The sequence below is a fragment of the Zootoca vivipara genome, chromosome 6 (genome assembly GCF_963506605.1).
Source record: "Zootoca vivipara chromosome 6, rZooViv1.1, whole genome shotgun sequence".
Classification (NCBI taxonomy): Eukaryota; Metazoa; Chordata; class Lepidosauria; order Squamata; family Lacertidae; genus Zootoca; species Zootoca vivipara.
In genome coordinates, this window is record NC_083281.1 from 43,943,761 (window position 1) to 43,959,729 (window position 15,969).

General features: G+C 50.1%; 1 protein-coding gene across 1 annotated transcript in view; it reads right to left on the reverse strand.

Annotated features, from left to right (window-relative positions):
• The window catches only part of RSPO1 (R-spondin 1), a 28,289-nt gene that overhangs the window by 2,747 nt on the left and 9,573 nt on the right, over window positions 1-15,969 (reverse strand). The window contains exons 2-4 of the mRNA XM_035117178.2: window positions 5,882-6,307; window positions 2,204-2,395; window positions 616-765 (exon numbers count right to left, since the gene is read on the reverse strand). Coding sequence (XP_034973069.1) covers window positions 616-765; window positions 2,204-2,395; window positions 5,882-5,993 — 454 coding nt within the window. The 5' untranslated portion in view covers window positions 5,994-6,307. The remainder of the gene's footprint in view (window positions 1-615; window positions 766-2,203; window positions 2,396-5,881; window positions 6,308-15,969) is intronic.

A 15,969-nucleotide genomic window follows, 5' to 3' on the forward strand; every position in this document is an offset into this window, starting at 1 on the left:
ACATTTTGGAACATTAAAGGATTTGTACTATACTCCCCATTCTTCAGTGAAGACAAACCTTAGAGATTTCAGATTTCCAAACAGCTAGGAGAATGTCCCTCCTCAGCTTGGGCAAATTGATGTTTTGACAGATACTTGTAAAAAAAATTGCATGGGGAGAAGGTTCAGTATTTCAGAGTAAGAAACTTCAGAATCCTATAAATTGTAGGTCCTCTCTTGTTAAAAATATCAAAACCTTGGGGTAATTTTTTGCCCCCGTTTCCGTGGAAACCAAAATATACATCAAGGTGCTTCAGTGAATACACTAAAGCAGTGTTTCTCAACCAGTGTGCCTCCAGATGTTTTGGGACTACAACTCCCATCATCCCTAGCTAGCAAGACCAGTGGTCAGGAATGATGGGAGTTGTAGTCCCAAAACATCTGGAGGCACACTGGTTGAGAAACACTGCACTAAAGGTTGAATAATCCTGGGAAACATGGTGGCCTCTGACCAAAGTCCCCTGCTGCTCTGGCACCTCCAGGGCCCCCTGGGCCTGAGCTACTGGCTGCCCTGGGCAGGGTAAGCAGGGAGACCTCCTCAACCCCCCACCCACCCCTTTTGACTGTCATGCTCACCAGGACTGCTGCATTCCATGGTGCCATTGGCAGCAGAGTAACCCTCAGGGCAGGTGGCGTAACATCTTCCTTTGTGCAAGTACAGGCCTTCTTTGCACTTTGTGCAAAAGTTTCGGCTGAAACAGTCCTCACAGTTGTCGATTTTGCATTCTGTGTCCCGTGGGAGAGAAAGAAAAATGACCAGCCAGAATTACCGCCTCAAATGGAACTCTCCCTCCTCCCCCCCACCCCCACCCAACATTCCTCCTGTGAGTAGATCCCAAATTAGGTGGCCAAGAGGGTCCCACGTGGTTGGCAGAGGGCGGGGCGGGTGGCAACAGAGCTGGCACTGAAGTAAGATGGAATTGGCACCTGCCACTAAAAGAAAACAACACTCAGGAAACACTGAGCACTGTCTTGTCTAAAATTCAGGATGGCTAAAAGGAAGTCCTCCACAGAGCACATACGGTAACTTGCTCCCATAGGACACTGTGATGACCTTCAAGCTAGATGGCTTTAAAAGAGGATTAGGCAAATGATCGAGGAAAGGGTTATCAATGGCACAGTCGAGGCAGCAATGCTTTTGAAACCACAGGAGGGGAGAGTTGCTCTGCTCGAATCCTGGATGCAGGTTTCCTACAGGCATAGTGACATGAAAGGGCAGCAAAGTGGTGTTGCTGCTATATTTTTACTCCCAGGGAGTGGTCCTGCTTGTGGGGTTGCCTGCCTCAGGTGCCAAGGTAACCTGACCAGCCTTGGGCGCTGTGCCTTTTGACTTGATGAGGGGGGTCCCATTTGCTCTCCCATGTCAAGCAGCCAAAGGTATTGGGCCATCCCTAACTTCACCTGCCTGCAGGTGTGATCTTCTGCATGCTTTCTCCTCTTTGTCCATACTTTCTAAGGGATCTTTCTGTGCACACTCAGCCAGCCCTGGCACTAAAAGAGACATGCTTCATTCTGCCGCACTGTCCCGTTCCACAGGAATGCAGCCAAGCTTGTAGCTTACAGAGCTGTTCTTGAGGAACCAAGGAGTTCTCTGGAATCCCATAGACACTTGATTGATTGCATTTATACCCCATCCTTTGCTCCATGGAGCTCAAGGTGGCCTACATAGTTCTCCCTCTCAACCTGGTGAGTTAGGTTAGGATGAGAGGTAATGACTGGTTTCAGGTCACCCAGTGAGCTTCATGGCTGAATGGGGATTCAAACTCTGGTCTCCCAGGTCCTGGTCCAACACCCCAACCACTGCACCACTTTGGCTATGGGGGCAGAGGACTTTCTTCAGCCATTCTGCTGATGTACGCGCTGAAACGAGCTCTTGGAAACCCACGATACTTTCCGTTCCAATGGAGTGCCAAAAACATTTGCCCTAGGTGAAAATGCATTTCCTAAGTTAAAAACCTTCCTTATAGGTGTTTAGATGGCTGGCTCACACCTCAGATTACGTATCAGTTGTTCAAAAATCAGAAATCACACAGAATATTACCAAGACACCATTATATGGTGGGAAATGGCATTCAAAAATGGCTGAATTTCACAAGAAAATAATGTTGGGCTGCTCCCTCCCTCCCCCCACCCTATCCCCCCAACCCCCATCCCAAAGACTCACTCATGCACTTGTTCATGTCTGGGTTCCGCACATCAAAGTAGCCCGGTGGGCAAGAGGGCAGGCAGATGCCAATTTGGCGAATGTCGTTCCTCTCCAGAAGGATGAAGAGTTTGGGGGAGCATTTGAGGCACCCGTTGAACTCAGAGCACAGGTCACATCCCTTCGCACAGCCTTGAGTCATCTCAGTGCTGACTGGAAGGAGGGAGAGAGAAGTGAGCACAATAGAGCAAGATCACCTGCCTGCTTCTATGAAGGGACATAGCTCAGTGCCAGCAGGAGGTCCCAGGAGTTGGGAGCAGAGACCCAAAGCATCTCCCAAACACCCTTTGGCATGTGGTTGCCCATCACTGCTAGCTAGGCCCTTGAGAAGCTGGAGATGTTCACAGAATGCACAATGGGCAGTTGAAGCAATAAAGCAACTAAAACAACAACAATAGATTCTGCCTAAACCTTAGGAAGAACTTTCTGCGAGTAAGAGCTGTTCAACAGTGGAACGGACATCCTCAGAAGGTGGTGAGTGCTCCTTCCTTGGAGGTCTTTAAACAGAGGTTGGGTGGCCATCTGTCAGGGATTCATGAGCTGTGATTTCTGCATTGCATGGGGTTGCACTAGATGACCCTTGGGATCTCTTCCAAGTCTACAATTCTATGATTTCTTGCTGTCAGACTCCCCTGGCATCTCAGGGATATGGGGCATCACTACATGGCCCTGGGACTGGTTTGCTTAAGTTTCTTGGGAATGACTTCTAAAGTCGCTATTTCCACCATTGTCAACAACAGCTAGAGATGGAGGACCAGCTTCTTGTACCTTCCCATTAAAGCAGTCTGTGGTTGGGTGCAGAGGCCCATCTCCCAGGCAGAGCAGAAGCCAGCTTTTGAGGGGCAAGGGAAATGACACATCTGTCCATGTATGGCTGTGGGTCTGGACCATTCAGGATTTAAACTGCACATGCCAGGCAGACTGGCCTGACCCAGAAGAAGCTTTGTTGAATCATAGAATAATAGAATCTAGCCCAACCCTCTGCAATGCAGGAATCACTAATAATAATAATAGTAATAATAATAATAGTAATAGTAATAGTAATAATCCCTGACACATGACCATCCAACCTCTGCTTAAAAACCTCCAAGGAAGGAGAGTCCACCACCTCTGAAGTGGTCCGTTCCACCGCTCTTACCATAAGTTCTTCCTAATGTTTAGGCAGAATCTCCTTGTCATTTGAATCCATTGGTTCAGATCCTTCCCTCTGGAGCAGCAGAAAGCAAGCTTGCTCCATCTCCCATGTGGCAGCCCACCAGATCTTTGAAGATGGCTATCCTATTAGCTCTCAGCCTTCCCTTCTCCAGGCTAAACAGACTCAGCCCCCAGGATCCCTTTGGAATCGCTTCCTTCCCTCACTTAAATTCACACAAGGTTTTGGGAAGAGGAAAGGTTTGCCCCAGCAGAACCTGCAAGGAAAAGCCGAGGCTCCCACAGCCTTGTTCTCTACTCTGCTCTCCTCCAGGGAGGCTTCCCTCTCTGAACTCGCTTGGATGGAAGCAGAAGTCCAGATCTGGAGAGGACAGAGACTCACTCCTCCTGGGCCCTCCTTGGCTCAGGCCAACAAAAACATCCCCTTTTATGTCTGTGCTGCTTTCTGGTATCAATTATCATGGACAACTCAGCCAGTTTTTTAAACAAATCGTCACAGGTTATTTATATTTATACTGGTTAATTATGCAAGCACTGGCTTTTGTTTATAGCAAGTCTACATCTTTTTTGACTTTATTTTAAACACATTATTTATTCTTCCTCCAAAGCAAGTGCTCTGACATTCCTGAGAGTCAAAGGCCCGGCTTCTCAGTGGTGGCGAGATAGGCAGAGGCTGCAAAAGCCTCCCGTGAGGCTGCGAGATTGGGAGAGCAGCAGCAGGACCAATTTGTCAACTCAGCCCCAACTGGATTTGCAGGGGGAAGCTATTAGAAGCGGATCCTGTCTTGAGAAACTGGGAGCCGATTCCTTCTCCGAAGTGAGTCCACTCCAACCACCATGGACCACTGGGACATCAGGTTTTTCCCCCGTCTTAATATATTGAAAGATTGAATTTAAGTCCTGCTTATCACACTTGTGTCTCAGGCACAGTTTCATGACCGCTTCAAATTGTAGAGTTGGGAAGGGCCCTGAGGGTCATCTAGTCCAAGCTCCTGCAATGCAGGAATTGTACCTCTGTTTCCCTCTCACATCCTCCAGGGTCCACAGAGATGACTGCTGTTGTTTTGGCACAATAACTTCTCTACTATTTACAGGGGCAGGGCAGGTGGGCTCCCATTTGCTCCCATACTTTTTGTAAATGGCACACATAGGGACCCATAGTTACATAGTTACAGGTAGGTAGCCGTGCTGGTCTGACATAGTCAAAACAAAATTAAAAAAATTCCTTCCAGAAGCACCTTAGAGACCAACTAAGTTTGTCATTGGTATGAGCTTTCGTGGATCTGGGATGCAGCAGACCCCAAGAAGTTAAGCGTCCCACCCCCACCCGCTGCTGCCTGCCAGTCCTGACTGATGCACATCCCTTCCCCATGCTGGCCTATTGACAAACGAAAACCACCCCCTTCAGGGCAAACCATGCAGTTCATGTCACATGTAGTTTGATCTGCAAATATATATACACACACATCTCCCATTCTGGCAGAAGGTATATTGCAATATGATTATTGAAATGACACTTCTGGCAGCATAAATGTGAGACATTCTTTATAGCCACATTCACACCATACATTTAAAACACTATGGTGCTACTTTAAACAGTCACAGCTTCCCTAAGGAATCCTGGGAACTGTAGTTAAGGGTTCTGAGAGTTATTGCGATACCCCTATTCCTCTCACAGAATGATTTAACAGTCAATCCCTCTTCCTTGGGAACTCTGAGAGCTGTCACTCAGGGAGGAGAATAAGGGTTTTCCAACAACTCTTGGTAGCAGATATGTCAGATAGTCAGAATGTGGAAATATGGAGTCCAGAATGAAAGACTATGAAAGCTTATGAGAATGCTACAGATGCTGGACTAGATGAGCCTTGGGGTCCCTTCCAACTTTACAATCCTAGGATTCTATGACACCCCACAGGTATCTAGAAGCTCAGTTTCCTTTGTTCCATAAGAACCACTCTCCAACTAAGACACCTTTCAACCACACAGCATGCTGTTTCCTGAATCTAGGAAACATGGCATTTCTCACATCGATATTAAGGCCACCCCACCCACCCCAAAAGGAGTGAATGCCAAAAATATGGCCATACTAGGATCTAGGAGAGGGGAGCTTGGCTTGAGTCTGGCAGGTGGAGGATGGGCTGCTATTTTTTATAAAGAAGCTAAGAAGAGCCTGCTGGATCAGGCCAATGGCCCATTTAGTTTAGCAACCTCTTTTCACAGTGGCCAACCAAAGGGAAACCTGCAAGCAGGATTTAAGCACAAGAGCCCTCTCCTCTCCTGTGGTTCCCAGCAACTGGCATTTAAAAGCATTGCTGCCTCCAACTGTGGAGGCAGAGCAGAGCCATCTTCATCAAAACAAGGCCAGATCACCCTCCTAGAGAATTCCTGTCAGCCCCAAGCCCTACGTTGCCTGAAAATGCAATGCAAGAAGAATAGGTCAATGATGCAGGTTTGCAACTTGCCATTTCAAAGGGCTTTCATACATACTTCGTCTTTGCCTCTTGCCCTTCAGTGCTTTGCTGTTGCTGCTGCTGCTGCTGCTGTCTGCAAGATCCGCCAAGCTCAGAAAAACCACCACTGTGCACAGTCCAAGCTGCATAGTAACTTCCCAGCAGCTCAGACCCTCGAAGGCAGAGTGACTGGAGGACTCCGGCCCACAACTGGGTCGTGGTGTGTGAAGCTTTTTCCTAACGTGTTCGGGACTTGATCAGAAGAACGAGTCTGTACACAACGCCCAGTAAAAGACCATCTTCACAAACCAAGGTCTTCACCCCGAAAGCATTAGGTTGCAGATAACATGATTCTGTTTCCAACCCCATAAGGAGCCTGAGAGGTGGGAGGCAGCAGTCCCATTGGGCACAGACAGCGAAGATGAGCTTGGAGCGACTTGAGTCGTCTGCTTGCACCAAGACACTGCAAGGAAGCGAGAAAGGAAGCTGGTTAGGTAGCTAGTTTATTGCATTTACATCCCTCCCTTTCATCCAAGGAGCTCAAGGTGGCAAACATGGTTCTCACCCTCCTCATTTAATCCCCACAACAACCCTGTGAAGTAGGTTAGGTCACACCCTGTGAGCTTCATGGCTGAGTGGGCTGACTAGGTGCTAGTCCGGCACTCTAACCACTACTCCCCACTGGCTCTCCAAGCCTTCATTTCACAGCCTTCCTTCTCAACTGCTCAAGAGACCTAGAAGGCTCCCGGGAGGCATCTTTTGACATTTTGCCTTTCTGAAAACAGTCAAGACTGTTGACAGTTTCCAAATCTGCCACCACTTAAGGTTGCGACAGTCAGGTGCTGCATGCAACAGAGAAAACGAGGAGGAGAGGTCAAGTAACAAAGGGGGTGTAGTATTTATATATAGGGTGGACCACTTCCTTTATCATTCTGTGGAACCTCCCACTCTGCTAAAGCTGGAGAGGCCCATAATTCAGAACACATCTGTGGGCGCCCCTCCTGCTTGTAAGACCACTGTGGCAGGACTCCAGTGAAGAGGAGGAGCAAGCAGCTGAAATACTCTTCTCAGCATTACACAGACCACAGGCTGGAACAGCACCACACATGCCACGGAAAGGGCAAATTCCACACCAGGGATCATTAGGAATGGAACTGAAAATAAAACTGCCAGTATCATAAGGCCATTACACAATTCTAGGGTGTGGCAGCATTTAGGACTTTTTAGTTTAGAGAAAAGACAAGGAAGAGGTGACATGATAGAAGTTAGTAAATGGAGAAAGTGAACAGAGAAAAGGTTTTCTCCCTGTCTAGAACTCCTGGGCATCCAATGAAGCTGAATGTTGGAAGATTCAGGACACATCCTAGGAAATACTTCTTCGCGCAGCGCAGAATTAGACCATGGAACTCGCTTCCACAGGAGGTAGTGATGGCCTCCACCCTGGATGGCTTTAAAAGAGGATTGGACAAATTCCTGGAGAACAGGGCTATCAGTGGCTACTAGCCAATATGGCTGTGCTCTGCCTCCCTGGTCGGAGGAAGGAATGCTTCTGAATACCAGTTGCAAGTATTCACAGGAGGGGAGAGGGCTCTTGTGCTTGAATCTTGCTTTGGGGTTTCCCACAGGCATCTTGTCAGCCCCTGTGAGAAAAGGATGCTGGACTAGATGAGCCATTGCCCTGACCCAGCAGACTCTTCTGACGTTCTTATGCTCCGAGTCAAGTTTGGTAGTGGCATAGCTAATTGTGGGCCTAAGGAGCCAGGTCATTGTTGGCCTTGACTGAGAGATAGAGCAACTGCAGTTCAAGCCCTTGAGCCAAACAGATGGAGCCGAACCTTCTCTCCACACTTCTGCCGTCACTCTTCAGGTCGTTGCCAAGGCTGCCAGATTATCTTGGTGTCAAGCATGTGTTTGCACTTACGAGGGACACTGTATCATTAAACTCGTCTGCGTCGTTTTTGTGTGTATGCCTGTGCGCGTGCACGCAGATTTCAAATAAACAATTAGCTGCTTGTGTAAATCCTGCCTGCCTCTTGGCTTGGAAGTCTGTTTGATGCACTCGGCGTCGCACTATCAAACCTTTTAAGCTTCTCTGACCAAGCGTGGTTTCATCTTTAGTGAGGGTGGAGGAGAGAGAGACTAGGAGCACCCAAAACTGTTTCCCAAGTTGAGAATGAGAAACAGCCTTTGAGAAATGTATTCAGCTGAAAGGATCCTTTGTTAAACCCCAAACCACTGTTGAATGTCGCAGGAACACAGCATGAGGTCCTAAGAGCCCTCCTGGATCCAGCCAAAGGGAGCCCATCTAGTCCAGCATTCTGTTCACACAGTGGCCAACCAGAAGCCCGTGGGAATCCCAATTTCTGCTGCTCAGCAACTGAAAGTCAGATACATACTTCCTTTAACAGTGGAGACAGAATATAGGCATCAACAGCCTTATTCCCTAGGAATCTGTGTGGCCATCACTATATCCAGCGGGATCAAATGCCATAGTTTAACTGTGCACCATGTGAAGAAGTACGGTAATTTCTTTTGTCTGTTCTGAAATCTTCTGGCATTCACCTTCATTGGCTGTCTTGAATCTGGACACCCCAGCTAGGGATGGAGGAAAAATCTGATTCAGTTTGCATTTAACCTTCCTGATTTGCACTTTTCAAAACAATTCCTGGCCTAGACCAAAACACAGCCAAATTTGCCCTTCTCCAAATTTTGCAATGCCATCCTCCAGCCAACTAAGGTGTTCAAAAATGTATATGCTGGTGTAGAGTGTTCACAAAAACGCATATACTTATGGAAATGACACAAAACTGTGTCATATTAGGAGAAATTTGCACTAAAATGTGTGTGGATTTTCACAAAGATGTCTTTGTTTAAGAAATTGCAAAATGATGTGGAAATTTTGAGAACTTAAGATGGGGGGGGGAGCAATAGAAACTGAGAGAAACAGAAATCAAAAGTTTTGCCTGTCCCTCACCTTACAAGGCAATATTGGTAATTGTGTGTATCAAAAATGCTGCTTTGTCTACACTGGGAATGCCAATGTGTGGCATAAGTGTGCCCTGTGTGTATGGTGTGGGTGTTGACTAACATGTGAGCAGAGCATTCAGGATGTACAGACCATGTGATCAAGAACAGAAGTTTAGGCCACGGAAGCGAAAGGGAAAGCTGTGATTCCTGCATCGCAGGGGGTTGGACTGGATGACCTTTGAGATCCCTTCCAACTCTACTGTTCTATGATTCTAGGTACAACTCATTTATTAGTAGCAGGAGTAGTATTCCATCACTTACTATATAAATTATCTCAAAGTGACTACTATAAAAGCATACTGTACAGAATACAAAATTGAAAGTGAGTGCAAAACAATATTGAATGTTTGCACCGGGCATTTGACATCACAGCACAAATTAGGAGTACTGTCCATGTCCCACCCTCCTTCCTATCTTCACAGTTAGAGATTTATTTTAGACCTGGTATCATGGGTCTCCATTTTTTCCCATTCTTTAGAACTTCAGCATTGCCTGAGGTCCTCTTGTTGGAGCAATTCAGGATCTCGTGGCTGCCTTGGCAACCCTGGGGCTCTCACAGAATGACATGTGGCAACAGGTGACCCATACAGTCTGATGGTGTGGCTTGGATGGGGTTCTGGTGGCCCATGTTGGGTGGAGGTGTCAACAGGGCCTTCATCACTACCTCAGAGCGTTTGGACTCACAGAGTAACCTTCAGAGGTTGATGGTGTTCTGAAAGCCCTTGGAGAATTTCCTGTTAACCTGACCTATCAAAGCCTGGTCAGTCTTTGTCCATAAGAACATGAGAAGAGGCTGCTGGATGAGGCCAATGGCCCATCTAGTGCTGCCTTCTGTTCTCGCAGTAGCCAACCATACACTTGTGGGTAACCTGCAAACAGGATTCGAGGACCAGAGCCCTGTCCTCTCCTGTGGTTTCCAGCAACTGGTCTTTGGAAGCATTGCTGCCTCCAACCGTGGAGGCTCAAGGGACAATTGTGGCTTAAAGTGCTTCTTACTGATTTCATTTGACCCATGGGAAAAAGCAGGATCACTACAGTTATCCACGCTTTACTAAACCCAGATTAGATTATGCAATATTTTTAGTGAAGCCTATGAATAAAAGGTTTGGAAACTGCAACTGGTCTAGGTTATTAACAGATGCTGGCCAGCTGGCCAGATTTTGCCAGTGCTGAAACATCTTTTCTGGCTTCTAGTTTGTTTCTGTGTGCCATATAAGGGATGTGACTTTTTCTCTTCCTGGCCTAGGCTCCACAGGGATGTTTCCAAGCAACTTCAATAATATCCTTTCGGCATCAGGGGAAAACTTTTTTATGTCTTCTGCAAAGTGCAATTTTGGGATTTGCATAGTGGATTATTTGGGGGGGGGGGTTTAGAGTCAAAAGAATAAACTTTTATGAAAGCGGTCTTAGATGTGTGTGTGTAATATATTACCGGAAGAACTTTCTGATAGTAAGCTATGCAATCATGATACAGACCACATTGGAAGGTGGAAGACTCTTCTTCCTTTGAAGTTTGGTAGCCATCTGTCTGTGATTCTTGGGTTGAAGGGGGATGGACTAGATGACCCTTGAGGGACCCATCCAACTCTACACTTCTATGATTCTATATAGCAAATACTAAGGGCTCTGCCCCAACTTGCTTTGTTCACCAACCTCACCTACTCCTTTGGCAACTCCCTTTCTGCCACATCGGGCCAAACACCTCTCCCTTTACACCTCCCCACTCCTTAGACCCTGTCCCTCCCAGCTCACCCCAGTCACTCCTTTTTAAGTGAGCCAGGGGAGGGGCATTTCACAGAGCAGCTAGCTATGTGGGTGAAGCCCCGCTTCCATTAAACCTCACTCCAGGTTCCTTTAGCATAGCAAGGGCAGGTGCGTCAGCCAGAAGCTCACTATATCATTGAGTGAATGGCCTCTTCACTCACCACCGAACCTTGCTGCAGGCACATTAAATGGGCTCACCATTCTCATGCTGCAGTATATTATTTATTGCATTTATTTCTTGTGTTTATATCCCACCTTTCCTCAAAGGAGCCCAAGGTAGCAAACATAGTTCTCCCTATTTTATCCTCAAAACAAACCTGTGAAGTAGGTTAAGCTAAGAGACAGTGACTGGCCCAAGATTGCCCAGTGAGCTTCATAGCTCAATGGTGATTTGAACCCTGGCTTCCCAGGTCCTAGTCCAACACACTAACCGCTACACCAGCTCTGGCTCCTATTGGTGGCCACGCCAGCATGATGACATTATACCTTTTTATGTGTATAGGAAGATAGGTAGATGATACAGTACATAGATCTATCTATCTATCTATCTATCTATCTATCTATCTATCTATCTATCATCTATCATCTATCATCTCTCTCTCTAGTAAACCTGTGTCTCTTCAGTATTCTGTGTCTGTCCCAGGGATCTCCCATTGCCTTCACCAGGAAGAGGGGTGTGGTCTGCAAAGTGAGAATGTGCTCATGCTGCAGCCAACCTTCTTGGCTGCCACTTGCAGAGTGAGGATGGTGCAGTTGTTGAGGTGACTTGTGGGACATTTCCTGGTCTTGGGGTACCAGTGTTGCCACCCTTCTAGAGTCAGCCCCGACCTCAATTTATCACCCTTTGCAGAGGATATATCACACCATCACATGGGTCTTTATTTGTTTCACAGTCTATAAAACTACCCCCTCCCCCATCATTCTCTGTCAGGTTTTGCTGGTGAGTAACATGGCAGCGCATGCCAGCAGGCTGCCACCTTTCTTCTCCATGTTGCGCCTTGGGCACCCTGGTTTTCCTTCACCTGCCATAGATCTTGCTTTCTGAAATATACTCGGAGTCGAGAGTGAATTTCATGCTCTTTATTCAGCTCATATTCATCAAGGAGAAGAAGAGAAGACGAATCGCTCTTTTCCCAAAACCATCTGCTTATATACATTATTTACACAATGGGCCTTGCGTGATTGGCTACTTCAGGGCTACACCTGTGGGCCAATTATATTGTGGATTGACTTCTGCCTGCAGCCTGATTGGCTGCTCCTACAGGCCAATCAGGTAGCAGATTCACTTCTGCCAGCCGCCTGATTGGCTGCTCCAGCAGGCCAATCAGGTTGCGGATTCACTTCCACCTGGAGTTGGATTGGGTAGCTCCCGCTGATTCTGAATCCTATTGTTCTAGGATTCAGCTCAGTACATAACACCCCTCCCCTCTAAGTTCCAGTCCTGCCCGGGAAGTTGCATTCGTAGTCCCCAAGGTCTGCTGGCCGCCTCCGTGTGCGTTGTGGCCTGGGGTGTTCCTTGGTCAGGGGTTCTGGTTCTGGCTCGTGTTCCGAGGCTGCTGGCTGTGCCGGGGCTGTCTGGTCTGGCGCCACTGAACCACTAGGTTGTGACTCTGGTTCCGGTGTCCTTCCAGCCTCGGGGCGCCCCTCTGTGCCTACTGCTTCTGCTTCCCCTGCCCACCCCTCTCGCTCTACAGGCCTCACTGCCCTGCTGTCCCCTTGGGACCCCTCTGTCCCGCTCTCCTCCCGGGTTCCTCCTGGGAATCGTCGCCGTAGCTGGTCGCAGTGGCGGCGCCAACATTGCCCCCCTTCCGTTAGTACCTCGTACGACACGGGACCGGTCACCTTGGTGACTGTGGCGGGTACCCATGCTGGGCCTGCCCCAAAATTCTTTGCATACACTGGGTCCTGGGCCACAAATGTCCGGGGGTTCCTGCCTTTCCCCACCACTACCTCATCCTGAGCTCTGTCGGGGTGAAGTCGGTCCAGTCTAGTTGCAAGGCGCCGGCCCATGAGTAGTTCAGCTGGGCTCCGGCCCGTCGTTGTGCTTGGGGTGCTGTGCTGTGCTAGAAGAAATGCGGCAAGGCGGTATTCCCAGTCCCCTTGTGTTATGCGGCGGAGGCTGTCCTTGGTGGTCCGCACCATGCGCTCCGCTTGGCCATTGGTGGCAGGGTGGAATGGTGCTGAGCGGATGTGGCGGATGGCGTTCTGCGCTGTGAAGGTCTGGAACTCCTCTGACGTGAATGCGGTTCCATTGTCCGAGACGAGGGTGTCAGGGAGCCCGTGGGTTGCAAACAGCTTACGTAGTACCCGGATGGCTGCCGCCGTAGAAGTGGACGGTACCAGTGCGACCTCCAGCCATTTGGTGTAGGAATCCACCACTATGAAGAATGTTTTTCCCTGGAAGGGGCCAGCGAAGTCCACGTGCAAGCGTGACCATGGATGTCGGGCGGACTCCCAGGGCTGGACTGGGGCCCTTGGGGGATCCGGGCGGGATTCTTGGCAGGTCTGGCAGTGTTGGACCCAGGCCTCTATCTCTCTGTCAATCCCCGGCCACCACACATAACTCCTGGCAAGGGCCTTCATCCTCACTACCCCTGGGTGTGTCTCGTGTAGGGCTGTGAGGACCCTTTTGCGGAGGGGCTGGGGAACAACAACCCTGCTTCCCCATAACAGGCACCCCTTGTGGGCCGACAGTTCATGTTTGCGGTTTGTGTAGCCAGCGAATTCTGGCCCGGGGCTGCTGCTGGGCCATCCTCGCCACACCCAGTCCAGGACCCGGGAGATGACCCTATCTTTTGTGGAATGGTGCGCAACTTCTTGTGCCTGAATGGGTCGGTCGGGAAGCAGCTCCAGGGTCATAACCTCTTGCGCAGGCGCTGGGTCGGGGCCTGTTTCTGGTAGTGGTAGCCTGCTGAGTGCGTCTGCGTGGCCCATCGCCTTCCCAGGGCGGTGGATTAGTGCATACTGGTAGCCGGCAAGGAAAATTGACCACCTGAGGACACGTGGAGACAACACTTGGGGGGTCTGCTTCTCGGGGGCAAACAGGCCAAGCAACGGCTTGTGGTCAGTCACTATGGTAAAGGGCCGCCCGTACAAGAAATCATGGAATTTTTTTACGCCCTTCACGATTGCCAGACCCTCCTTGTCAATCTGTGAGTAGTTTCGTTCGGCTGCAGCAAGCGTCTGGGAGAAGTATGCCACCGGCACCTCTCTTCCATCCGGGAGTTGGTGTCCCAGGACAGCGCCGATGCCATAGGGAGAGGCGTCGCATGCCAGCACCACTGGCAGCCTCTCGTCGAAGTGTGCCAAGACCGAGTTCGAGACGAGCAAGTCCTTGACTGCCTGGAATGCGGCCCTTTGTCGCTGGCCCCACACCCAAGGGGCCCTTTTATCTAGGAGTCTGTGTAGGGGCTCCGCTACCGCTGCCTTATGGGGAAGGAAGGCATGGTAAAAGTTCAATAGTCCCAAGAATGACTGAAGTTCGGGCTTGCTCTTGGGCGCTGGGGCCTCACAAATGGCCCGTACCTTGTCACCGGTTGGATGGACCCCTTCTGCGTCCACCTTAAATCCCAGAAAGTCCACCTGCGGCACTCCCAGTAAACACTTTTCCCGCTTCACCTTGAGGCCCGCCGTCTGGAAACGGTGCAGGACGGAGCGGAGGCGGTCCTCAAATTCCTCTGGTGTGGGCCCGGCGATCAGTACATCATCGAAGAAGGGGGTGACGCCAGGAATCCCTTTAAGGAGAGAGTCCATTAGATTCTGGAATATGCCTGGTGCCACGCTAACGCCAAATTGCAGCCGCTTTACTCTGAATGCCCCTCTGTGCGTCACAATCGTCTGAGCCTCTGCTGTGGCTTCGTCCACAGGCAACTGTTGATATGCTTGGGCCAAGTCCAGTTTGCCAAAGATTTTTGACCCAGCCAGGGTGGCGAGGACATGGCTGACCACTGGCACTGGGTATGCATGGGCCGTGAGAGCCTTGTTTATGGTGCATTTGTAGTCTGCACAGATGCGGACCGAACCGTTAGGCTTGACGGGTGTGACAATTGGAGTTTCCCAGGGGGCGTTGGGCACCGGCTCCAGCACTCCTTGCTCCACGAGCCGGTCCAATTCCTCGTCTATGCGGGGTTTCAGGGCGAACGGGACCCGGCGGGCCTTGTGCCTGATGGGTCGTACAGCGGGGTCTAGCTGTAGGGCAATGGGGGGTCCTGTATATCGTCCCAATGCCCCATCGAAAACCCCTGGAAACTCTTTGCATATGGCGTCCACGTCCACTTGTAAGCTAGTGCGGTTCACCCCGGTAACGGCTAGCCCCAGAGGTCCAAACCATGCCAGTCCCAGTAAGCTAACGTAGGGGCCCTTAACTACCAGCAAGTCCAATTGTTGCTTTCGCCCTCGATATTGCACCCTGAAGGTCCCCACCCCCATTGTAGGGACCTTACGTTTCTGGAAGTCCCGGAGGGTGAATGGGGCCGGCCTTAGTTTGGGACCCCCATTAGGGCACAGTTCCCTTAATGTTCGGGCCGAGATTATGGATAGAGTTGAATCCGTGTCCAGCTCCATGCGGCATGGGGCTCCCTCTATCTGTACCTCTATATAAATTTTCTCTGTGCTGGGATGGGGCAACTGGAATACCTGGTAGTCCGTGATCTCCGTCGAGTTGCCTTGGTGCATGGTGCCGTGTGACCTGGGGCTCCTGGGTCGGTCATCTGATGCTTGTCGACGGGTGAGTCGAGCCCGACACACCCGGGCGATGTGTCCCAATTTTCTGCACTGCCTGCACTCTGCGTTGCGGAAACGACAGGTCCTCCTCTCGTGGTTCTCCCCGCAGCTTGCACAGTTCCCTCCTTCTCGTCGAGGCTGCTGTGGTGTGTGTGCTGCTTGAGTGCGCCGCTGTACTCGGTGTACTTCCTCCCTGTCAGATTCGGATTCGTCGGTGAGGTCTTCGTGGTAGACCCTCGGTTGGGATGGCGGGGCCGGTCGTGCCTCTTGCGTTGACCTCTCGGCGGCTTCGGTTGCCAGGGCTTCCTCCAGAGCAATCTGGAACGTGAGGTCTTTTTTGGCGTAGAGGCGTCGTTGCAACATCTCGTCCCTCAGGCCACCGACGAGGCGGTCACGAAGCATGTTCTCCAACTCTGAGAAGTTGCATAACCGGGCGGCTTGGCGGAGGGAGGTCACAAACTCAGTTATGGTTTCCCCCGGGGCTTGCCGCTTTGCGTAGAAGGCATTTCGGCAAGCTACCACCGAGGGCTGTGGTGAAAAGTGCTCCTTCAGCCGTTCCATTATTGTTTTGTAAGAGACGGTAGCGACATCTCTAGGTGCAAGGAGAGCCCG